General features: G+C 41.1%; 16 protein-coding genes across 16 annotated transcripts; 10 read left to right on the top strand and 6 right to left on the bottom strand.

The window, feature by feature from the left end:
• Window positions 1-9: 9 nt before the first annotated feature.
• Window positions 10-993, top strand: EROM_110780 (hypothetical protein; the record flags this gene model as incomplete). Its single annotated transcript, XM_009267282.1, has 1 exon — window positions 10-993. One exon carries the CDS (start codon window positions 10-12, stop codon window positions 991-993), a length of 984 nt encoding a protein of 327 aa, XP_009265557.1.
• A 27-nt stretch (window positions 994-1,020) lies between these two features.
• EROM_110770 (U2 snRNP spliceosome subunit) lies at window positions 1,021-3,729 on the bottom strand (the record flags this gene model as incomplete). Its single annotated transcript, XM_009267281.1, has 1 exon — window positions 1,021-3,729. One exon carries the CDS (start codon window positions 3,727-3,729, stop codon window positions 1,021-1,023), a length of 2,709 nt encoding a protein of 902 aa, XP_009265556.1.
• Window positions 3,730-3,785: 56 nt separating this feature from the next.
• Window positions 3,786-5,426, bottom strand: EROM_110760 (methionyl-tRNA synthetase; the record flags this gene model as incomplete). Its single annotated transcript, XM_009267280.1, has 1 exon — window positions 3,786-5,426. One exon carries the CDS (start codon window positions 5,424-5,426, stop codon window positions 3,786-3,788), a length of 1,641 nt encoding a protein of 546 aa, XP_009265555.1.
• Window positions 5,427-5,598: 172 nt separating this feature from the next.
• EROM_110750 (CTP synthase) lies at window positions 5,599-7,206 on the top strand (the record flags this gene model as incomplete). The annotated part of the gene is made up of 1 exon (XM_009267279.1): window positions 5,599-7,206. One exon carries the CDS (start codon window positions 5,599-5,601, stop codon window positions 7,204-7,206), a length of 1,608 nt encoding a protein of 535 aa, XP_009265554.1.
• Window positions 7,207-7,517: 311 nt separating this feature from the next.
• EROM_110740 (ethanolamine-phosphate cytidylytransferase) lies at window positions 7,518-8,480 on the top strand (the record flags this gene model as incomplete). The annotated part of the gene is made up of 1 exon (XM_009267278.1): window positions 7,518-8,480. One exon carries the CDS (start codon window positions 7,518-7,520, stop codon window positions 8,478-8,480), a length of 963 nt encoding a protein of 320 aa, XP_009265553.1.
• A 219-nt stretch (window positions 8,481-8,699) lies between these two features.
• On the top strand, window positions 8,700-10,688 carry EROM_110730 (HrpA-like helicase; the record flags this gene model as incomplete). Its single annotated transcript, XM_009267277.1, has 1 exon — window positions 8,700-10,688. One exon carries the CDS (start codon window positions 8,700-8,702, stop codon window positions 10,686-10,688), a length of 1,989 nt encoding a protein of 662 aa, XP_009265552.1.
• Window positions 10,689-10,726: 38 nt separating this feature from the next.
• On the bottom strand, window positions 10,727-11,891 carry EROM_110720 (CDP diacylglycerol serine; the record flags this gene model as incomplete). The annotated part of the gene is made up of 3 exons (XM_009267276.1): window positions 10,727-10,980; window positions 11,005-11,417; window positions 11,443-11,891. The coding sequence occupies 3 exons, from the start codon at window positions 11,889-11,891 to the stop codon at window positions 10,727-10,729; spliced, it is 1,116 nt and encodes a 371-aa protein (XP_009265551.1).
• Window positions 11,892-12,087: 196 nt separating this feature from the next.
• Window positions 12,088-13,434, top strand: EROM_110710 (AAA ATPase proteasome regulatory subunit YTA6; the record flags this gene model as incomplete). The annotated part of the gene is made up of 1 exon (XM_009267275.1): window positions 12,088-13,434. One exon carries the CDS (start codon window positions 12,088-12,090, stop codon window positions 13,432-13,434), a length of 1,347 nt encoding a protein of 448 aa, XP_009265550.1.
• A 43-nt stretch (window positions 13,435-13,477) lies between these two features.
• Window positions 13,478-13,804, bottom strand: EROM_110700 (transcription initiation factor TFIID subunit; the record flags this gene model as incomplete). Its single annotated transcript, XM_009267274.1, has 1 exon — window positions 13,478-13,804. One exon carries the CDS (start codon window positions 13,802-13,804, stop codon window positions 13,478-13,480), a length of 327 nt encoding a protein of 108 aa, XP_009265549.1.
• Window positions 13,805-13,910: 106 nt separating this feature from the next.
• Window positions 13,911-14,915, top strand: EROM_110690 (DNA repair protein Rad51; the record flags this gene model as incomplete). The annotated part of the gene is made up of 1 exon (XM_009267273.1): window positions 13,911-14,915. One exon carries the CDS (start codon window positions 13,911-13,913, stop codon window positions 14,913-14,915), a length of 1,005 nt encoding a protein of 334 aa, XP_009265548.1.
• A 131-nt stretch (window positions 14,916-15,046) lies between these two features.
• EROM_110680 (ribosomal protein S8e) lies at window positions 15,047-15,823 on the bottom strand (the record flags this gene model as incomplete). The annotated part of the gene is made up of 1 exon (XM_009267272.1): window positions 15,047-15,823. One exon carries the CDS (start codon window positions 15,821-15,823, stop codon window positions 15,047-15,049), a length of 777 nt encoding a protein of 258 aa, XP_009265547.1.
• A 152-nt stretch (window positions 15,824-15,975) lies between these two features.
• On the top strand, window positions 15,976-18,024 carry EROM_110670 (DNA replication licensing factor Mcm4; the record flags this gene model as incomplete). Its single annotated transcript, XM_009267271.1, has 1 exon — window positions 15,976-18,024. The coding sequence occupies one exon, from the start codon at window positions 15,976-15,978 to the stop codon at window positions 18,022-18,024; it is 2,049 nt and encodes a 682-aa protein (XP_009265546.1).
• A 129-nt stretch (window positions 18,025-18,153) lies between these two features.
• EROM_110660 (vesicle coat complex COPII subunit Sec23) lies at window positions 18,154-20,277 on the top strand (the record flags this gene model as incomplete). Its single annotated transcript, XM_009267270.1, has 1 exon — window positions 18,154-20,277. The coding sequence occupies one exon, from the start codon at window positions 18,154-18,156 to the stop codon at window positions 20,275-20,277; it is 2,124 nt and encodes a 707-aa protein (XP_009265545.1).
• Window positions 20,278-20,370: 93 nt separating this feature from the next.
• EROM_110650 (hypothetical protein) lies at window positions 20,371-20,880 on the top strand (the record flags this gene model as incomplete). The annotated part of the gene is made up of 1 exon (XM_009267269.1): window positions 20,371-20,880. One exon carries the CDS (start codon window positions 20,371-20,373, stop codon window positions 20,878-20,880), a length of 510 nt encoding a protein of 169 aa, XP_009265544.1.
• Window positions 20,881-20,989: 109 nt separating this feature from the next.
• EROM_110640 (glucose-repressible alcohol dehydrogenase transcriptional effector) lies at window positions 20,990-22,471 on the top strand (the record flags this gene model as incomplete). The annotated part of the gene is made up of 1 exon (XM_009267268.1): window positions 20,990-22,471. One exon carries the CDS (start codon window positions 20,990-20,992, stop codon window positions 22,469-22,471), a length of 1,482 nt encoding a protein of 493 aa, XP_009265543.1.
• Window positions 22,472-22,637: 166 nt separating this feature from the next.
• On the bottom strand, window positions 22,638-23,738 carry EROM_110630 (exonuclease 1; the record flags this gene model as incomplete). Its single annotated transcript, XM_009267267.1, has 1 exon — window positions 22,638-23,738. The coding sequence occupies one exon, from the start codon at window positions 23,736-23,738 to the stop codon at window positions 22,638-22,640; it is 1,101 nt and encodes a 366-aa protein (XP_009265542.1).
• Window positions 23,739-23,744: the final 6 nt, after the last annotated feature.

The following is a 23,744-nucleotide window of genomic DNA, read 5'->3' as shown; positions in this document are numbered from 1 at the left end:
TGAAAGCCCATGCCAGTAAACAAGATTTCTGTTGCAGATCTTGTCAAGTTTGAGGACGGAGATAAGATGGATCTTGCAGAACTTGAGGAGAACAAGGATTCTGTGTATTTAGCCATAAGGGAGGAAGTATTCAATGCAGCTGAGCAGAGGAAGAAGAAAAACAAAAGGACAAGAGAGAACTTTTATGAAATTGTTCCATCGACGAGCTTAGAGAAGATGATGGACAAGATTCTTCATGGGGAAAAGACAAAGGAATCTGGAGCCATGGTTTTTGAAAGAAACTTCAAGTACGAGTTTGACAAGAAGATGAGAAGAATAAAGAGGATAAAGAGTAAAGCGTACAGGAGGATAAGAAGGCAGAGCAGACTCAAAAGCAAAGAGGCCATGGAGGAGAATACACAAGAAAAGCAAGGAGCAGAGCAGGACGAGGTACGGTCACGTATCCCAGATGTGCTTCTGAAGGAAGTGGAAGAAGTGGAGGAGGTGAAAGAAAACTTGCCTATACTTAGCTTTGGAGGAGATGAAAGTAGAGAAGAAAATGAACAGGAGAAACTGGTTAGACTTGCATTCAAAGATGATATGGAGGAGCAAGAAAAAGTTTTTGCAAAAGAGAAGGAAGAGATTATGAATGAAGAAGCCCCTCGAGTGGAGGAGGTTGTTCTTCCTGGATGGGGAGAGTGGGCAGGCCCTGGGCTTGAAGTGATCAAAACAAAGAATAACACCATAAGAAACATTGTGGAGGGAATAAAATACTCCAACAGAAAGGACTTCAATAGATCACATATCATAATCAATGAAAAAGCACCAGAAGTAGACAAGAGGTTCCTAGCAGAACTACCTTTTGGATACACCGAGAGCGAGTACAATGAGAAGATTAATGCTTCCGTGTCAAGAGAAAGAAACACGCTTCGAATATTTAAGAGGCTTGTCCGGGCAAAGACCTGTCACACAAATGGAAAGATAATTGAACCATTCCATTATAATCCTGAGTAAGGGTAATAAAGCCATTCGTTAAAATGTTTATTTTGTAATATTAAGGAATTCTTCTTCTACAAGAAAACATTGTGAAAGGGTGGTACTATCGAAATGCTCCATTGTCTCCAAGACATTATGGTATCTTTTCCTGACTCTACCCGATGGATGGAAGAGTCCTTGCTGCACGTATCCATACATAGCCTGCGATGATAGTATGGTGGCAAATGATTCCATGCATTCGTCAAAGGATTGCTGTATCGTCGGGACAGGATCAAGGATATTTGCCCAGATCAAATTGAGCAAATGTATAACTAGCTCCATGTCCATGGTTGATGGGGGATGGTTTAGAACCACGTGTCTGATAAGATTTATGCCAAGACTTCGATATACTGGATCCTCATCCATCATTGCATCCTCGATCATGGGGAGCATGGAGTGCACATATGCTGAAGGCACTTGATATGTTCTTTGGAAAAAATAGCACATGGCCTTAAGTATTCCTTGCTGCACAAAAGGACTAGGAATCTTGTAATCAGTCAGGAGGGCTGGAAGAATAGAGAATAGACCGTTGTATTCTCCTAATACAGAAATCCCGAGTGAAGATCCTGTTCTTTGGTTCTTATCTTCAGATTCGAGATTGTCTATCAAAATGTCTAATATTTCCTGGGGGCCAACTATCCTAGAGATGCACCCTAGAGACTCTGTAGCATTCTTTCTGGCCTCTCTATTCCAGGAGGTTAAAGAATCGACTAATTCATAGGATATCCTTATCCATTCCTTCATGCCAATCTTCTCACACTCTTCAGGAGAATTTACACATATGGTATGAAGAAGCATTACTCCAGATGCAACAGCCTTCTGCTCTTTAGACTTCAGGATTGGAAGGATGTTTGGAACAATCTCACATGCTGGCCTAAACTGATGGCTGTTGTACACACCACACACCGCCTTAAGAACAAAGGGCAATGTCTCCTGATCACTTCCTGTTATATTCTCTAGCAGAAGATTGCCATAGTATGTTAGTTCTTTCGTGCTCAGGATCTTCGCAAGACCTCCTATTGCTTTGAGTCCCCTAATCCGGATTTCCGATGAAGAATCTCTTAGAAGCCTGAATGATTCTGACGCAACCATCGATATGTGTCTCTGTTGTAGAAACGTCTTGGAAACAAGTGGGAGTATGAGATGAACTGTGGTTCCATCATGAGTAATGGCATTGCATATGCTTCTATAGTATAAATCCGCCTCTTCTCTTCCGAAATCCATCTTTGGAATCCTACTAAATATTCTTGAAAGGAGCCCTGCATTCAGAGGATCGGGATAGTATTCCAGGATCCTTCTGGTTACTCTGGAATCGCCGCTCATCTTTGTGCAAATACTAACGACCAGATTTGCATTCTCTCTCCCTTTTGAAGAAAAAAGGATGCTGGAGATTTGGTCGAAGTATTCCCAGGCATCTTCACTGCTAATCCTGTCACAAATTCTTTCAAAGACTTTGAGTAATGACACGCCTCTTTCCTTCGATCCTCTTAGCAGATTGAAAACCACTTCTGAATACTCTTTTCTGCCATGACACAGGTGCGACATTGCTTTAAGTAAGGAATTGAACTCGATACTTCCAGACCTTGATATTTCCTTCTTGAGGAGATCAAAAATCCCTTCCATTTGTGGAGTCTTCTGTGGACCAATAAGTTTAAATGCATAAGACATCGCATTGGCTGCATCCACCCTTATAAATCTATTTCTGTCTACAACAAATCCACCGAGTATATCCAATACAGGACCTGAATAAGATACAATGTCTCTGCCTACAAATTCACAAATCCCTGTAATACATCTTATGCAAGTCTTTCTGGCCTCATCGTTCCTACTCCCAGCCAACGATAGTAGAAGATCATGAACCTTTTCCATTCCAAAATGATATATAAAAGTTCCTACCACATTTCCAACCACTTCTCTTATATGAGGCTCTTTGCTTGTAAAACATTCTTCGATGGCCTGAACGGAATAACCAAATCCACATTTGTATATTAGAGTAAGAACAGGCATGCACATCCTTCTAAGAGAAGGGAAGTAGGAATATGATCCCACCACAAACAACACCTCTCTCGTATACTTCACTTTGCTCATATCCACATCATTCAAAAGAAATTGAAATAACCCAACAACCTTCTCTTTGTCTTTGTCGTCAAGCTCTAAACTCATTGCCATAAGAAGCACCTTTTCTAGTACGGTGTTCACCTCCTTTCTTTTAAGCATCTTGAATCCGTGAATGCTCATTTTCTTGCTCCCATTCTTTATCAACAATATACCTTTGTACACATCGGCTTCATTTCCATCTTTGGCTTCAATCAAGGGCATAAAGAAGTCTTTCTCCTCAGCAGAGATATCAGGCAAGTCCTTGATGTCCATCCCCTCACTTCCAGAAATGCAATGAAGATCGTATCTCTTGTATCCTTTTGATGGTAGGCACATGTTTATCTCCCTCAACGTCATCTCGGAATATTCACCGCTTCCCGTCCCATTCAGGCCTTCCCTGTCCCAGACTGCTCCAGAGCTCACCCGTGTTCCGCTACATAGATCATCTTCCACCTTGATGTATCCAAGAGGCGTCTGATCCCATTTCAACCTCTTTGACTGGGTGGCAGTTCGTGGTGTTACTTCCCATTTGCTCACTTTTTCTCTATCCACATTTTTGTCCTCATCCCATATGGAAGTCTTCCTTGTTGACTTCTTCAAGATTTCCTTGCCTTCCATCGCAAGGATACAAAGACTTAGTGACAAATACTGTCAAATATTTATTTATAACCTGGTTATACACTAGAGGCTTCATATTTCCTCATCTCCTCGAGCTGTTCATCCGTGAAGTTCTTGAACACAGGATAAATATTATTTCCTATGGTGTGTCCATCAATTATATTCATCTGGTCTGGAAGCCTTGTCTCTTCGAGATTACACATTTTTAGTATTTCAGATGAAGTAAGAGGCATGAAAGGATGCAAGAGGGTACCTAAAAGTCCAATAATGCTGAATCCAAGGCAGAAGAAATGACTTTTCCTATCCTCATTCCGAATACCTTCCTGGATATACTCGTTTCCACGTCTGGAAATATCCATTACTACTTGGAGCCCCTCCCTAAGCTTTATCTCTTCCATCTTCCTTAAGTATTTGCGATATAGCTCATTTACCTCCTCAATGCACTTCTTATCATTATCATTAAGCTCGAGCAATGATACTTTTGAATTGCATTTGGACCCTATGTATTTCAGCACTCGGTTTACAAGGTTTCCAAGGTTATTAATCAAATCCGCTGTGACAGATTGTTGAAAGTCATGGAAAGTGAAGTTCGAATCTTTGGTTGATTCAGGACGTATCTTCAGCAGATAGTACCTCCACACACATGACTTCCCAAGATTCCCGTTAACAAGGTCCAGCCCAAATATCCCATGCTTCCTACTTTTCGAGAACTTCTGGTTCTCAAACATGAGGTACTCAGTTGCAGATAGCCTTTTGATCATTGGGTATTCCTCTCCAGTTGCATAGAGCATTGCTGGGAATATTATTGTGTGGAATGACACATTATCCTTCCCCATAAATTGTACAAGCTCAGATTCCTTACGCCATTCCTCAAAGTCTTTGCCGACAAGATCTTTCAAAAACGTCAGATATCCTATCGGAGCATCAAACCAGACATAGAAGACCTTCCCTTCGAACTTCTTCAAAGGAACAGGAACCCCCCAGTTGAACTTTAAGTCTCTTGTCATACACCTTGGAAAGAACTCCATTGAAATCCACTGGTTGAATATGTTTTGAGCATTCTGACTCCACAGGTGTCCATTCGTCTTATATAATTTCTCAAGTCGTGGCTTGAATGCCTCCAAGTCAAAGAACAAATGTGTAGTTGACTTCACAATGGGCGTGGTGCCGCATATGGAGCATTCAGGCGACACAAGCTCAAGAGAGTTGTAGGTGTGTCCACAGGCATCGCATTGATCACCTCTTGCTCTTAGGTCCCCACAAAACTTGCACTTTCCAACAACATATCTGTCTGCAAGAAATATCACACAGGTGTTACAGTAGAGCTGCTCAACCTCTTGCTCACTGAAATACCCATTGTTATACATCTTCATAAAAAGATCTTGTACCACTTCGGTATGAGCGGGCAGGGATGTAAATCCAAAGTAGTCAAACTCAATGTTGAACCAGTCATAAACCTGCTTGTGAAGCTTCCTATTCTCTTCGCAAACATCTTGAGGTGTCTTTCCTCGTGAAATAGCCTCCATCTCAATGGCCGTCCCATACTCATCTGTTCCACATATATACACAACCGTTTCTCCTTTCTTCTTGCAATACCTGCTGTACACATCACCACTGAGAACACTTCCTATAACATTTCCAAGGTGTGGCTGATTGTTTACATAAGGTAAGGCACTTGTTATGAATTTCTTTGTCATGTAAGGGATCCCCTAAATTCAACATATAATATTTGAATCCTAAACAGGAAGTATTTGTTTTAGAATGATAGAAACAATAACCAAAGCCGTTAAATTATTTATCTTCGACATATATTTAATATGACGGTGTGCGAAAGAAAGATATTTAAAGAACTAAAAATAATCCCCCAAAATGAAATATATTTTTGTTTCTGGAGGTGTTATTTCTGGTGCTGGAAAGGGTGTGGTCAGCAGCAGCATTGGAGCACTTCTTAAATCAAGAGGACACATCGTGACTCATATAAAGATAGATCCCTACTTAAACTACAATGCAAGGATGCTTGCACCTTGCGAGCATGGAGAAGTATATGTCCTTGACGACGGGTCTGAGTGTGACCTTGACCTTGGGAACTACGAGAGGTTTGTTGGGATAAATCTTGAAGGAGCAAATGCAATAACATCTGGAAAGGTATTTTTCGATGTGATCAAACGGGAACAGGAAGGGCATCTTCTTGGTAAGACTCTGCAAGTCAACCCCCATGTGATAGATGACGTCATTAGGAGAATAAAGGTTGTTGGCGAAACCCCTGTAGAGTCCTTTGAGGACGGCCACACGTCAATCCCAGACGTCGTGGTCATCGAGCTTGGAGGGACGGTGGGGGAGTACGAGTCTTCAATATACACAGATGCACTCGCAAAGTTACAGCATGATGTTGGAAAAAACAACTGTGCATTTGTATCTGTGGACTACCTCACAGAACTGGAGAGTGGAGAGCAGAAAACAAAGAGCATTCAGATGGGGTGCAGAAACTTCAGGGCATTTGGACTTACTCATGACATCATTATATGCAGGGGAACCAGAGCGCCGACTGAGGACACACGAAGGAAGATATCGAAGAACTGCTGGGTGCCCCTTCCAAATGTGATAGGGCTCCCCAACCTTGAGTCTGTGTACTCTGTGCCAAGGTTTCTTGAGGAGCAGGGGCTTGTAGACTCATTGTATAAGACTCTTGGGCTGTGTGATAGGAAGCTAGACCGGAGAATGCTGGAGACTTTTGAGCGACTTACTGTTCGACACAAGGACAGTGTGAGGATTGGGATAGTGGGGAAGTATGGGCCAGAGTTTGACAGCTACACGTCCCTTGTGCACGGGCTGAAGTTCTCTGGAGCATCTATCGGGGTGAATGTGGAGATAGAGTGGGTGAATGCGGAGGAGTACTGTGAATCTGATCTGTCGAAGTGTGATGGGATCATCATACCGGGCGGGTTTGGAGCACGGGGGGTTTCTGGGAAGATTGAAGCGATCCGATATGCAAGAGAGAATGGGATTCCTCTTCTTGGGATCTGCCTTGGGTACCAGCTGTGTGTGATTGAGATGTGCAGGAATGTTCTTGGGATGAAGGATGCATTTTCTGAGGAATTCCAGCCGGATGGAAAGGATCTTGTTGTCAGGTTTATTAGCGACGAGAACGGGGTAGTTGATAAGAGGCTCCGTGTTGGGGGAAGCCAAGTTAAGCTTATGGATGGATTGGTGAAGAGGTTGTATGGGGGCAAGGAGACCATCCGGGAAAGGCATAGGCACAGGTTTGAAGTAGTATGGGAGAAAGTGCAGGATCTAAGGGCTCATGGACTGAAGTTTGTCGGGTTTAGCAACGACGGGAAGGCCACGAAGATCTTTGAGCTTTCGACACACAGGTACTTTGTTGGGGTGCAGTTCCACCCCGAGTTTATTGCAAGGCCCAATCAACCTCACCCATTGATAACAGGTTTGATATCTGCATCTTGCCAAGGATCGAAATAAAATAACTTTTCAAGCTATGTCTTTAACATTATTTCCCAAATGGAACGAAAACTTTGTATTTTTAAGAGGATGTTGGAATACCCATAGGTGTCCGAAGAACAGCGTTGGAGTGCCTTGTGAACTCTATGGAAAGTCCTCGGACAATGCCGAAAGGGCAATCTTAAGCGATTACTTTCATCATCGAGATAGAATAATGCTGTTAGGTATGGTTCTACCCAACTGAATGAGGCTTACTCTCGGGCACCTATCCTGTTTTTTATCTAAAACATTTTAATTTTCTTTTATAATTAAGTAGGACCTCTCCCAAACAAATGGCATCCTATGAAATCCGAAAGGTTTGGGCAGATGGGTGCTTTGACATGTTTCATTATGGGCATGCAAACGCTTTAAGACAATCCAAAGGATTAGGAGATTATCTGATAGCAGGAGTCCATTCATCGCTTAGCATAAACCAAGAAAAGGGATTGCCTGTGATGGAGGACGACGAGAGATATGAAGTTGTTCAAGGGTGTAGGTATGTAGATGAGATTGTGAGGGATGCACCGTTTGTCACACAGATGGACATGATTAGGGAATATGGGGTGAGTGTAGTAGCTCATGGAAACGACATTATACTTGATTCAAATGGGCAGGACTCGTATTTCCAAGTTAGAAAGACAGGGATGTTTAAAGAGGTTGAAAGGACCATTGGGATTTCAACAACAGAAACGGTTGGAAGAATGATGCTAAAAAACAGAGGTTCGTGTCCAGATGGAGAGCATGGAGAGTACAACAAGAACTCACGCTACCATGATGAGTTGTTTGACCTATTTAAGAGTTCAATGAAGAGAGAGAAGAAAGGAAAGGTTGCGTTTGTGGATGGAAACTTTGATTTGTTCCATGCAGGACATGTTGTGTCCTTAAGGATAGCAAGAGAAATGGGAGATTACCTAATTGTAGGGATACATGATGATGAAACTACAAAGGAATATACTAGAAATTATCCTGTGCTGAGCACTAAGGAAAGAATACTTACACTGATGTCATGTAGGTATGTTGATGAAGTTGTAGTTTCACCCTATCTAATTGGAAATGAATTCATTGAGAAGCATGGAATTAGTATTGTAGGGCCTTCCTTTGATACAAAGGATTTATCAAGATATGATAAGATCAAAGAGATGGTGAAGCATAGTTATGCTGAAAACAAGTTCAACTATCTTTCTGCGGAGCACATAGTCAATAGAATAATATCAAACTATCAGGACTATGCAAATAGGCAGAAGAAGAGGAATTAAAGGATATTCTTTTTGAATGGCATGTTTAAGAGGATTGGATGTAAATCTTATGTAATAGGCTGAATTGATCAGCATCCCAAAAATTGGTGTGGCCAGGGTGCCTAGTCATGGGAATCTTCAGTAAAAGGCAAAAGACTCGTACTTATCGACTAGGCTGGCAAGGGGTGTTTTTAGAAAAATTATGTGCTTCACAATAGAAGAATCATAAACCCCTTTTATATGAAGAGAAAAACGGAGTCTAAAAGTACAGAAACAGAGATATTCATAAATCGAAGTATTCCTTCTGAGCTGTTTGGTAATACCAGAGAGGAGGCTGAGTTTATAGCAAAGGAGGAGATAATGGGATTGCTAGGAGACATTCAGGAGGAGAAACCTTTTTCGAGTGGAGAAACAGTTGAAGACAAAATGGATGAGATCTTCGATAAGCTTGAAAAAAGTCAGGTTCTGCTGATTGAAGGAAACACTGGGTGTGGGAAGACAACAAAGATTCCAAAGTATCTACTCAAGAAGTATGAGAGAATAGTCTGTACACAACCCAGGAGGATAGCAGCTATAAGTATTGCAAAGAAAGTTGCTCGAGATATGAACGTGAAGCTAGGGGAGGAGGTCGGATATTCTATAAGATTTGATGATAGGTCGAGTAGTAAGACTAGACTAAAGTATGCCACTGATGGTATTTTGATAAGAGAGATAAACGGCGACAAGTATCTCAAGAAGTATGACGTTGTAATTGTTGATGAAGCACACGAAAGAAGCATCAACATAGACATTCTTCTTGGGTATCTGAAGTTGATTCTAGCGAAGAGAAGTGACATCCGAGTGATTATAATGAGCGCAACATTGAATTCTGAGAAGTTTGTTTCCTTCTTTAAGTGCCAGACGGTTGGGATTAAGCATAAGATGTTTCCACTAGAGATATTTTTCTTGAAGAGGTCGGAGGTTATGGATTATTTGAGTGAGGTAGTGAAGACTGTTGTTCAGATACATAGAACGGAGGAGAGTGGAGACATATTGGTGTTTCTAACAGGAAAGGAAGAAATAAATGGAGGAAGAGCCCTTCTTATGGAAGCACTGGGGGACGATGTTGAAGTATGCTGTTTATACAGCACCCTTTCTCCTGAGGAACAAGAGATTGCCTTCAAGAAGGTAAAGAAGAGGAAGGTTGTTCTTGCAACGAACATTGCAGAGACATCGATAACGATTGAGGGGATAAAGTATGTAGTGGACTGTGGAAGGTCCAAACAGATGAGGTACTCAGCATCTTTTGGAATGGATATATTAGAGATTGGGTGGATATCAAAATCACAAGCGAAACAAAGAGCTGGAAGGGCAGGAAGGACTCAGAAGGGAAAGGTGTTCCGAATATATTCGAAAGAGGAGTATCAAAGGATGAACGATAATGCCTTACCCGAGATATTTTGTTGTAACCTTGCAAAGGCTGTGCTAGAACTAAAATCCATTGGGTTGGATGACATTGTGAACTTTGATCTTATAGATAAGCCTTCATTCTCGAACTTGAAGAAGGCGTTGGAATTGCTATACTATCTTCGAGCCATAGAAGGGAATGGAAAGATAACACCGATTGGGGTCCAGGCATCCAAAATTCCTCTAGAGCCCGAGATGGCGGTTTCATTAATTGTGTCTGCCAAACTTGGATGCCTCGATGATGTCTCGATCATAGCAGCAATGCTGAGTGTGGGAAATGTATGGCAAGGGATTTCTCGGCATAGCCAGTTGTACAAGGCATTCCTTCATGCGAAGGCTGCGCATTTCGATAAGAGGGGAGACCATTTTTCACTTCTTGGAATATACAGAAAATGGGAGAAGACAGGATTTAAGATATGGTATCTAAAGAAATGGTTTTTGAACATCAGAGTTATGCTTCAGGTTGTGAAGATCAAGAAGCAATTGTGCTCGATGTTCGAGGGGCCGCCCAAGTCTGATGAGAACAAGGTTGTTTTGTCATTCTGTGCAGGATATTTTATGAATGTTGCCAAGCTTTCCGAAGGATCATACACTTCGATATTCAATGATACTCAATGCTTTATACACAGCTCTAGCTGTATGTCGAAGCAGCACCCGAAATACATTCTTTACCATAGCCTATGTAGGACTGAGAAGGAGTATGCAAGGTATTGTATGGAGGTAACACAAGAGGATCTACTCAAAGGGGCAAACCATATGTTTAATAAGCTTCAGGAATCTTAAAAGTAGATTTTGATTTATTAGATATTTCTATCTGATACTCAAAAAAACCTATTGAATATCAGGAAAAGTATAATTACAATCAGTCTGTATGTCCTTTTTCTGAGTTGCTTCAAGGATCTCGGGTTTGAGTTGGCCCTGAGATATTCTACCTCTTCTCTTAGCTTCTGAATGTGCCCTGGATCAGATGTGACTATCAAATAGTTTGTTTCATCATCTCTTTCGGTGCTTCTTCTGTTGAAGTTGGATGAGCCTATTATTGTTGCGGCAGTTTTGTCCTTAAATCCCCAGAATCCTAAAAATTAGTATCTCCACTTACCTTTCAAATGGAACGAGTATCCCTTCTTGTTCAGTTCATAAATGGAAAGGGTTGGGATACATTCAAGGGTTCTATGGAAGCTATATGAATAAATCGGCCCTACGAATCTGTCCATAATCCCAAACGAGTTGAAACGGTTCCTATCTGGGCATGATGCATACAGGGATATTCTTCTGCCCTTAAACATCTTCAAATAGTTATCTGGAAAGTTCAAGTACCCTGTAGAAATGTGTATCTCGCCAAAGCTTCTTAGAAACGACCGAACTATGGATTGTTCTTCTTGTTGCTTAAACATTCTTACGTATATGGGGAGGTTTTGAATTGGAGTACTCTCAACATCTGGAGAGAGCTCAACACCAAAAACCTTTGTTTTAATCATGTCTGTTAATTCTTTACTCTGAATCTCGAGATATCTTAAAATTAAAACACTTCACTTACCTATCTATTCTATTTACCATGTATGATGCATCCATGTTTGCCCCAGACAGTATAGTTATGTCATCGAAAACCAATGCCTTTGTATGAAAGACCCTGAATAACTCGTTCAGTTTGGCAGGAAACAAACAAGATGTAGAAAGGTCAATGAGATGGAAGGTCGATTCAAGCCCTCTCTCCTGTATGAATTCCAATCTCCTTCCGGCTGCTCCTCTGTTCTTGTCGATGAATATAACCGTTATAAGTCCCCTTCTTTTTTTTTCTTCAAGGATATCAAGAATGTCCTCCATTTCGCCGTCTTGGCCAAAGAATAATGATGCCATGTATACTGACTCTGAGGTTTGCAGAAGAAATTTGATTCTTTGATAAAATTCAGTGCAGTCCCCCAGGAGTCTGAAGTCAGACACGTGTACAGAATCCAATTTTTTGGACTTCCCATTAAGATGATTCATATCCAGCTCTTCGGCTTACTATTAAAAGACCTAAAGGAGGTGGAAAGGAGCAAAGCCATCATTCTGTGGCTTATCTGAAGACTTTATAACCCGAGTGGAGCGACCTATTAGAGGTTGAGAAAAATAATGTTCACATCCGATCCTCTAAACACGGATTCTTGAAATCTTTTTGGAATACCCATAGAATTAAAGGCACATGAGGGATATAGAAGTATCTAAGAGCTATAGGGTGGAAAAAAAGACTAAAAGAGATGAAGAAGAGTATGAAGAAGCTCAAGAAAGAACAAAGGGAAACATGCCCGAAGAAAAGGGAACAGATGTCAACAACGATATTCTTGTTGCATTGATATACAGGAAGATTTTGAAATATTATGGAATAAAGCAGAAAAAGACCAAGACACCCAAGACAGCCAATCCGGTAAGGATAAAGGATGTTTTTTATCTTGCAATAGTTATACTTATATTTGGATATGTAATATACAAAGTATTCATCCCGAATGGTGGATACGAGCAGCCCTCGAAGGAGACGAAGTCGGAGGATAGAGACAAGCCATCTTTCAGAGATGGATCGTCGTTTGAGAATGTTTCCTATTTTGGAAAGGAGGATCTGATGATACAGGTCATCTCTCAAGTGACCAAGATAGTCAATCTTCTGAGAACTGTACCGGAAAAAGACCTTCACAAAAGCATAGAAACAACTCAGAGAAATTTTTTATTCCATGGACCTCCTGGGACGGGTAAAACACTTTTTATGAAGAAGTTAATATATCTTGTTGATTTGAACATCAAGTTCTTAAAGATGAGGAATGAGATGGGGGAAAAGGAGTTTGAAAGCATGGATCATAATGAAAAGCTTATCAGGGCAAAGCAAATGGAATCGCTTACCAGAATAACCTTTGTAACGCCATCCTCGTTGAACAACAAGTACGTTGGAGAGACCGAGAAGAATATCCGTGGACTGTTTCAAAGTGCAAATGACGGGAAGTATTGGGCCACATTTGTGTTCATTGATGAGGTAGATGTATTTTTTTCCAAAAGGTCTGACCGGTCCCAAGACTACACACTAAAGGCTCAAACAGAGTTTCTTAATACCATTGGTGGAGCATGCGACAGGGTGAACAGCACTGTGTTTCTCTTTGGTGCTACTAACTTATATGATGTCCTCGATGATGCTTTTAAACGTAGGTTCTCTGGGGTTTATGAGTTTTCGTTGCCAAATGAGGAGGAGAGGTTGGAGATTCTGGAAGAATATCTTGGAGATTGTAATAGGGAAGTAACAAACAGGCTCAATGACTTGGTTAGGATGACCAATGGAATGGCCCAATCTAGAATTGTGGACATTCTGAAAAAAATGTCATTTACAAATGATGGAAGCATGGATAAAATCAGGTGGAAGGACTTAAGAAAGGCTTTTGAGGATGCAGATCCTAAGAAGAAAGGAACAGATGGAAGCAGTGTCGAGGTAGTAAAGTCTCTGAAGAAATTCTATTTCTTAGAACCAAGGCTCAAAGATAAAAGTGTTGAAAATACTATAGGTGAATAATAAAAAGACTAACTTTCAAGATGTTTATGTTTCTGTGATTGCCCTACATGTAGTAGTGAGGCCTTGATATGCTTACTCCTACTTCCTCAAGTGCTTTTTCAAGATCTATGAGCTGAAAGGTAGGTTTCTTCTCCTTTGCAAATCTCTTGTCTTTCTGTGCAGCCTTCTGGTTTATTCTGTGGTATTGAAAAGAAGACACCGCAATGTCTGTCACAAACTTATGGGCCAGCAAAGAAACAAGTTTCTTGACACTCTGATCAGAAGTGGCGACGCCTGCCTTCTCCATGAAGTAATCTGTTACCGACTCCGGCAGGAGCGGGGTGTAGTTGTCTAGGTTCTGCTTGAGCTCGTTGAACTCTTCTTCCTTCATGGGGCTGAGGAGGCGGGTGTTTTTACATTACCTTCTACAGGTGAAGAGGGAAGAATGCAAAGAAAATGAAAGCTGGAGGCATAAAGCAAAGAGAAAAAATTTGCCCATGAGCGAGGAATATCAGTATCAGGACACAGAATACCATTCCGAGAGTATATCCATATCTGAATTGAAGAATGGAGGAATACTGGCTGTGGATATAGCAAAGCTGATAGAAGCTGGATTCACGACAGTTGAGTCATTGGCATTCGCTCCAAAGAGGCAGCTTCTTTCTATAAAAGGATTTTCTGACATCAAGGTGGACAAGCTTATCAAAGAGGCAGCTAAGTTGGTTCCGATGGGATTTACAACGGCATCTGCATATCACCAGAGAAGATCAGAGCTTGTTTATTTAACCACTGGATCTTCTGAGGTGGATAAACTACTGAACGGCGGGTTTGAATCAGGGAGCATAACAGAGATATTTGGTGAGTTCCGAACAGGAAAGACACAGCTGTGCCATACAGTTGCAGTGACATGCCAGCTCCCTCCTGAGCAAGGGGGAGGGGGAGGAAAGGCCATGTACATAGATACCGAGGGGACTTTCCGGTCAGAAAGATTGGTCCCAATAGCAGAGAGGTTTGGGCTAGATCCAAATGAGGTTATGGACAACATATCATATGCCCGTGCATATAATTCGGATCACCAATCTCAACTTCTAATCAAAGCATCTGCAATGATGTCCGAGTCAAAGTATTCGGTTCTTATAATTGATTCTGCAACTGCCTTATACAGAACGGATTTCAGCGGAAGAGGAGAGCTTGGGGCCAGGCAACTACATCTGGCAAAATATCTCCGTAGCCTGGTCAACCTTGCAGAAACATTCCGTGTTGCCGTCATCATAACCAATCAAGTGGTTTCCAATGTGGATGGAGCCGTCGGGATGTTTGCTGGAGATATCAAGAAGCCAATAGGAGGAAACATCATGGCACATGCAAGTACAACAAGACTTTACCTGCGAAAAGGAAGAGGGGAGACGAGGATATGCAAAATATATGACTCTCCTTGTCTTCCTGAATCAGAAGCTGTCTTTGCAATCACTGAGCAGGGTATCAACGATCCCGACGAATGAAAAAGGAATCCTGCCTGGGACAATAAAAAGTTAAATCAGTTTAGTAAAGCCAATGTCTTCGAATATCCTTCATCTCCCTAAATATGAAAGCAGACTTTCAAAACATAATCTATTTAGGTAACCCATCTCTACTATACCAGAAGAACAGCATTCACACACCCATCGTTTTCTGGGTTGTTTGTTATTTGAGCATACTTCCCCCATATGATTTTCCCCGATCCATTAACAAGCCCAAGGGGGCTGACGTCCACTTCTATAATGGTTCCTTTACTTAGTATTCCAAGGCCAGTATAGACATCAGAATGAGGATTCTTTTTCAATCCTATTATCTTGAGATTGAATGTAGAGTTTAGCTCTGGGTGACTTACATGTGCAGTTTTGAACCTCATTGCCATGGGCCTTATGAACCTCTCATACTTCGGGGGCTTCCTAGTGAAATCACTTCCAACAAAGCAAGGTTTGGTAACCATCCTCTTCCAATGCTTAGATTTGCGTTTCCCACTTACAACAACCCCAAATACCTCTTTCTCCGGAAGAGGGTGGATCTTTGGTAAGGGAACAGAATACTTCGATCCTTTTTCTTGCCTTTGCTGCTTGATCTTGTCATTAATGTCTTTAGCTTTTTCTTGTAACTCTCTGTCAAGTAAGAAGTGTGGAAGTGGATTGCTCTCAGCACTAATCTCTATGTTCCTCTTCTTTGACTCCCTCATCTTCATATCCTTTTTCAGTTGGATCTTTGCTGCACGTTGCTTCTTGGCAAACAGCTTTGCCTTTATTCCGAAGAGCTTGTTTGCCTTCTTGGCCACTACCTTCTCCTCCCTTCTCTCCTTCTTATACTTCCTTATCTCATAGTCCAAACGTCTCCCATACTTCTTTATATGCCTTTCCACAAAGTCGTTTTGAGGCATTTTAGAGGGGAAAAAAAATTGATGATTTTGTTCTCCACATGGAGACTTTTGTCGTTCTTCATTCCTAGAGTATCCTGGGCCACAAAAGAATTGTCCATACTTCCTTGCATTCCTTTCATCCAAGATATTTAAATAGAAGCCCAGGTCTGGGGATGCATATCGAAACATGGAACATGTACTTTCCAGAGGAAGAGTTCACTGCATTCAACGAGCTTGTACAGGTAATACTTGAGATAAAAAAACGGCTAACATCCATTTTGGCGGAGACCGGGTTAGACGATATTCTGGAAACCAGAACCTATCATATATCCAAGCAACGCCTTGAAAATCTTGTTGAAAAAAGATTCCTAGATACAAATGCTGGGAACCTACTCTTGTGTGTATCATGTGCTATTTCCGAACATCTGTATGATAATGGACATCTATCAGTGAAGATAAGCACTAGAGTTGAGACATTGCACAGTGAAGGAAACTTTGGAGATATTGATAGAGTTAATCTAGGGAAGCTTGTTTTCATGACAGGCGCTGTCTGCAGAGTAGGGTTCAAAAGGGTAGTCAGTACAAAAATGTTCTTTGAATGTTCAAAGTGTGGGGATGTGGTGTGTGTGGATGTTAAGAACAATATATACAGGGTGCCTGGGGCATGTAAAGGCTCCTGCAACTCAAGAAGCTTTGTCCTTATGCGGAACCATCCAGAGATGGAGTGTAAGGACATCCAAGAAATAAAGATACAGGAAATTTATGGTGGATCGGGAGAAGATGGAAACAGGATTCCAAGGACCGTGGATTGCATTCTTTACGACGAGTTTGTAGGAACTTTGGCACCAGGTGACATTGTGCAGATCACTGGGGTACTTGGAGTCGAGTTTGAGAACGACAATCTCTACAAGCTAACGGTCCATACAAATAACATGGAGATAATCAAAAACAAGAACTTCTTTGTAGAGAATATTGAGTATCAAAGCAAGGACTTTGATGAATTTAAGAAGATGGCTAAAGCAGAAAACATTTTGGCCTCTCTTGTTCACTCACTTTATTCTTCAATATATGGAAATGAGTTGATAAAGATAGGGCTGGTACTTTCCTTGTTTGGAGGAACCAGGAAAAGTGCAGGGCAGCATGGAATTAGATCCGAAACGCATGTCCTCATAGTCGGAGATCCAGGGCTTGGGAAGAGTAAGCTTCTACTGAGCACATGTGGGATTCTTCCGAAGAGTAGTTATGTAAGTGGAAACTTCACTACCACAGCAGGACTGACGGTCTCTCTAACACACGACCCTATTTCTGGGGAGTATATGGCCGATGCCGGAGCACTTGTGGTGGCAGACAACGGAGTATGCTGCTTGGATGAGTTTGATAAGATAGATGATCATGCAGCCTTGTTTGAAGCCATGGAAGACCAAAGGGTAAGCATAGCCAAGGGAGGGGTTATCTGCAGTGTCCCAACAAGGTCTACTGTGATAGCGGCAACCAATCCAAGGAACGGACATTTTGATAGGAGCAAGTCAATGGAAGAGAACATAAGGTTTGATCCTGGACTTCTATCAAGATTTGACCTTGTCTTTCTTCTTTTAGATGACTTGTCTGAGAAAGAATGTTATATGATATCTGGGCAAGTTCTAAAGAAAAGGCAAGCATTGTCTCCAGGGAGGGGAAATGGATTTGATAGTGTTGTAGAAACCATTAGAAGAGATGATTTTATTGAAAAGATCAGAAATGGAGGATGTATGTATTCCATGGAGATAATAAGGAAATACATTTCATATGCCCGTGCAAATGTGTTTCCTGTCTTGAATAGATCGGCCAAGGAAGCCATCAAGGAATGGTATGCTGATATGAGAAAGAAAGGTGGTGTTTCTACAAGAGACCTGGAATCACTTATCCGACTAACTGAGGCAAAGGCAAAGATTGAGCTTCGAAGCATAGCAACAAAGGCAGATGCAGAGTTCTGTATTGAGTTGTACAAGAGAACATTCATTTCCAAAGAAAATATGCCCAGAAACAAGAGGAGTAAGGACTTTTCTCAGGTGCTTAGGGAATATGTCAAGAGAAAGGGAGGATGCTTGATTAGTAGTGAGGAACTATATAGCTTAGTGTCGTCTTTTGGTTCCAGCAAGCCTGTCAATGAATTTGTAGATGCACTTAATCACAATGGACTGATTATTAAGAAGGGAGCAAGTGTGTATAAGATAATTGGATGAGGTATTCAACTGATGAATAAGGTTTATTTTTCAAGGCCTACTATTTACTTTGGGATTTCAAAGTTATGATATAAATATACCTGAAGACCTTGAGTTTGGGTTGTTTACAGAAATTTTTGTTAGCCCTTCATGGAGGAAGAGATTAGAAACATAGAGGAGAGCGATGGGATTCGGCTCACCTGGAATGTATGGCCTTCCAAAGGAGATGCTACTTCAAAGGTCCCCTTGGCATGTTTATACAACATTCATCAAGAAACAAACATTCTTGAATGCGAGCCCATATATTGTATGAGCTGTAATGGTGTCCTAAATCCTCACTGTAATGTCGATTTTGGTAGGCAAACCTGGAATTGTGTGATATGTAACAATAACACGGCACTACCAAGCCATGCACGGGGGATAACGCCAGATAATCTTTTACCAGAACTACTACCCCAGAGCTCTACAGTTGAGTATGTTTTGAGTAGAGAGTGTATCTTTCCTGTTGTGTTTTTCTTTATTGTTGATATATGTACGTTTGATGATCAGAGACACATTCTTCTGAAGGATGCACTTAAAGCGGCATTAGAGGGCATTCCGGATGATGCATTGGTTGGATTTATTAAGTACGGGACAAATATCGAGCTGCTGGAGCTTAGTGGAGCATCGCCAAGAAAGACACACCTGTTTTCTGGGAAGAAGGAGTATAATGCCGAAGTTCTCAAATCTCTGAACACAACCCCAAAGTTCGAATCGCAGGTAGTGGGAAAATTTTTAAAAAGAAAGAGTGAATGTTATGATTTTCTATACGATGTGATTGAAAATCTTGAGAAAGACCCTTTCCCCGTCCTCACTGCATATAAACCTGTAAGGTGCACAGGCTCTGCAGTATCGCTGGCGTTTTCCTTGCTAGAGACAAACTTCCCGGACACTGCTGTGAAATACCTTTTATTTACTCAGGGACCTTGTACATTTGGGCCTGGAACAACAACTCCAATAAAGTTTAAGGAGAAGGGGAGGAACGAGCATCTTGAAGAGAATGATCCGATGTATGCAGGACCGGCAAGGAAGTTCTACACAAGCCTAGGAGAAAGGATGAATAGTGTGGGGCACAGTCTTGACATCCTTGCAGCCACAATAGTTGATGTTGGAATATGCCACATGGAAAGACTGACTTCAATGACTGGAGGGATGCTTATAATGGCGCAAGACTTTGATAGAGAGATTTACATTTCATCTTGCAATAAAATACTTAATAGAAGCAAGGAGGGACATCTAGTACAAGGATTCAATGCAAAGATACAAGTTAAAACAAGTAAGAACCTCGAGTACAAAGGGATCATTGGACAAGGAAGATCCTCTAGTGGATGTTGGAGAATAGGATCTATATTTCCATCCACTAACATTTCAATTCTTTTTGATAAGAAGCCTGAAGCAAAGCATGGAGAGTTTGGATATGTCCAGTTGATTACACAATATCAAAGAAGCGATAAGAAACTTCTGGTGAGGGTTACGACCTTTGCCAGGATGTTTACAGACTCAAGGGAAGATGTGATTTGCGGGTTTGATCAAGAGACTGTTGCAGTCTTTCAGGCAAGGTTCCTCCTTCTAAAGAAATATGAAGAGATAAAAGATTGCGAAAGGATGATTGACAAGAATCTTATAAGATTCACCAAGGCATTTGCTAGATATGATAGGGGAGTGCCATCCTCATTGGTTCTTCCTGATTCTATGGCGTATTATCCAAACTATATGTTCTTCTTCCGAAGGAGCCTTTTGGTCCAGACAGGGAATAATTCACCTGATGAGACTGCATATTACCTAACACTTCTGTATAATCAGAAAGTGTCGGACTCGCTGAAGCTCATTAAGCCCATCCTCATTTCATATCACTACCAAGGAGGAGTTAATGCAGTTGAAGTGGATAGCAAGTCTTTGGAGCCTGATGTAATTCTTGTACTGGATACGTTCCACAATGTCGTAGTGTGGAAAGGGGAATATTTTGCACAGTGGGTTAGAGAAGGGTATCATGAACAACCTGAATATGAGTTCCTTAAAAGCATACTAAAGAATAGTGAGGAAATGGCCATCTCCCTATGTGCCGAAAGACTTCCAACGCCTCAATTCTGTATCACAGAGCAGAACAAGTCACAGCAAAGGATCCTCCATCACTATGTCAACCCCAGCGGAGGAGGATCCATAATCACGGAGAACATCAACTATGAGAAGTTTGAGGAGGCACTGCGCAGAGTTGTTGTTTTCAACAATGAATAAAAGAGATTGTTTTGTTTATGAGTTTTCATTGATATCTTTCAAGAACGGCCGTTGGACTTCCTCAAAAAAGCAAAAAAATTTGACCCTTTGTCTATGAGCACGCAAACTGAGGCTGAGGTGAATATTTCTGAGATAATCAGGAAGCATGTAAAGGATATCTCTGTTCCATCTGAGATGTTCAGCAAGATAGCCATTCAGATAGTAATATGTGACAATGGAGAAAAGGTTATGGCTGTTAAGGTCCCGAGGAGCATTTTGCCTGGGGTGCAGATGAATTATAGCAATATTATCAAGGCAGCCAAGCAACAATTCCATGACTATTATATAATTTTCATTAGAAACTTTGAGATTGAAGCTCGGGAAGATGGAAATGCTGTAACCAAATCGATGGTTGAAAAGACATGGCTGGCAAATGCCTGCTTTCCGTTCCTGCTTACCGGGATAAGAACAGATGTGCGAGGGATTAACGATGTAGTTATCAATGTTCTTCTTGAAAGAAGGACATCATTTAGTAGGACCGAGATGGATGTGATAGGAGCTGGGCTTAATGGGCTACTCGGGAAGAATTACGTTGTTGATGTCAATCATCATACCAAGAATTAAAAAGACGCTTAGGAATCTTAAACTTATTGGATGATTTTTTGAGGCCTGCCCGAAGCCTATAAATTTTTATGCTAGTTGTGAAAGACTTTCTAGAGAAAAGCCCTTGGGCATGGGTGAAGAGTGTTTGGCACAAAGAAGAAAGTGTTTTGGGAAAACGTCTGAGACCCACGAGGAACCATGGACTGGGCTAGACCTTTGTTCCCAAGGAATAAGGAATATCTCCAAGTCTCTGTTTGATATGAGATTCATTAGAGTCTTGAACCTTTCAAATAATGAGATAGAGACCATTCCGAAGGAAATATGCAACTTGAGATGCCTTGAGGTGCTTAATCTCAGCAAAAATAAGATCAGAAGCATTCCTCCAGAAATTGGGAAGGTTGTTAGTCTGAAGGAGTTGAACTTGAGTGACAATCTGATTTCAAACATTCCTATGGAGATAGGAACGCTCTACAACCTTGAGAGTCTTGAGATAGCCAACAATCCATTAATAGTGCCATTCAACACGCTTATAAGGGATAAGAAGCTTCTCCAATTCTGTAGGGAACATAACACAGGGTATCCTCCTCCAAACGATAGGTCATGGATAGAAAGATTGAATAAGAATGCTTTCCACAATGATGTAATAAGTGTCGGAACATTCAACATCTTATCAAATCTTTGGGCAGCAAAGCTAACCTATGCACCATCGTGGGTTATCAATCCAGAGTTTCGAAGAGAAGGAATTCTACAGGAAATAGTTCTGTACAATGTAGACATACTATGTCTCCAGGAAATTGAGCTTTATAGCTTTTTCGATTTCTATAAAGAGCAACTGGAGATGAGGTGTAGCTATGACTCAATAATCTATCCTCGAGGAAAGGTCAGAAGTGTTCCGGACAAGAAGGCAGTTGATGGATGTGCTATATTTTGGAGAAGAAACAAATTTAGATTGATTGCTCAGTTTCCTATTGACTTCTACCAGAAAGTATCCCAAGACACAAGATTCAATACTAACCAAGAGCTGCTTGACAGATATGGAAAAAAGGATAACGTAGCAATTGGGGCTCTTCTGGAGAGGCCTAATGGTCAGCAGATATTAGTGGTGAATACTCACATATTTTGGGATCCTGATTATCCAGATATCAAACTACTTCAAACAGTCTTACTTATTGAAGAGATCAGAAAGATCATTTCGAGGCATCCAAACGCATATCTGTTTTTGCAAGGAGACTTCAACTCCCTCAGATCTTCGTCAGTCTACAAGTCAATAACAACCCAGACAATAGATTTAACAGACTTTGGGAATATTGCACATCATCTTTCCATCCAAGAGCTTGGTGATGGCTTAAAGCTCAATGATTCTTACCTAAACCAAGACCTTGGGTTCACTAACTTCACTCCCGTATTCAAGGATGTCATTGACTACATATTCTATGATAGCAGGATGGTATTGGCATCGGTACTGTCTCCAGTAGAAGATGAGTACACAGAGAACGTTGCAGGCCTTCCAAACATGCACTTTCCTTCAGATCACATTTTCTTAGGTGCAAAATTTACCTTTCCCAATAGGAACACTACTCAGAACGTGTTTGGAAGGAATCTTCGGCAATAAAAGATCTTTGTATTTATGAATAATGTAGAGGCCATTGGCGAGAATATTACCTTATTTTGAAATAACCAATAAAAAACAAAAAACGAGCAGCCCTAAGAAAATGATGATGGCAAAGTTATCCCTGGCTGAATGCTGATGAAGACTTTCTTCTGATTCTTCAATTTTATTATTTAAAGTATGGGGAGTGTATATGGATATCCATTTTCGAGCTGCACCCTTCTCTTTTACTTTTCTTGATCTCGGACGCCTCTGATCTTCTTTTCCTTGCTACTGGAATGAAGTGCCTTTTGATTGCCCTTGTTCTCCTTGAGGACTTGAAGAACAACTCCAAAGGGCCATCTTCAATTCTGTACTCTTCCTCCTTCAATGTGCCCAGAAAATCTAGCTTCTCCTTTACATCCCGAAGATATCTTCTCTTCTGCTGTATGGGATCATATACAATCTGATGTAGAAATGTCTTTTTTGCTTTGAAAAAGTCGTCTAAGTAGTTATCTGGAATAGCCTTTCTGTGTTGTAAATACTCAACTACCTTTTCAACAGTCTTTTCTTTAGAGAGAAGTTTGTGAGCAGTCACAACTCCGACTCCTTGTATGGAAGCCAAATAGTCACATCCACTCAGTATGGAGATGTCAAGGATATTTTCCTCAAAGTCCCTGCCTCTTGCTTCTGAAAGACAGCCTCTGGTAAACTCCTGTACAAAGGTGTTGTCAAACTTGTAAAGTATTCTATTGGATCCATAAGGAATAAGATCACTATCTTCTGTAAGAATACAGTCTATGTAACCTATTCTCTCCAGGTAGCAAAGCTGAGCATCAGATTCATAAGGTGAAATAATGTACTCAACATTTATTCTTTCCAACATCCTTGCAATATCAGACACAATCTCCTTTGTAACGGCAATACATTGCCGCATGAATCCTTTGGCCTTTTCCGGATCGTTTTTTACCAACCAGTGCTCAGCCTCTTTTCTATTCTTGTCTTTCTTAATATACCTTTTTCTATTTGTCTCCTCTTTGCTGGACAGTGTATCTCCATCCAAAACAATGATAGGTGTAATCCCATAGCTCTCTAATACCTTTACTTTCTCTTCGAACATGGTTATATGCTTCCTTGTGGGAACCTTGAAAAACATCTCCTCAGCTACAAAAGAGAGGATTTGGTATAGCCATGCATGCCCATCAATCCCTATTCTCTGATGCCTGTAGCTTGATATATGCCTTTTCACTAGTTTAGTAGCCACAATGGGCAGGAGCCCAGAAATCCCCATCTAGGG

Source organism: Encephalitozoon romaleae, chromosome XI (assembly GCF_000280035.1).
Source record: "Encephalitozoon romaleae SJ-2008 chromosome XI, complete sequence".
NCBI lineage: Eukaryota > Fungi > Microsporidia > Unikaryonidae > Encephalitozoon > Encephalitozoon romaleae.
The sequence above is the reverse complement of the archived record's forward strand: the minus strand, read 5'-3'. Positions and strand labels throughout refer to the sequence as shown.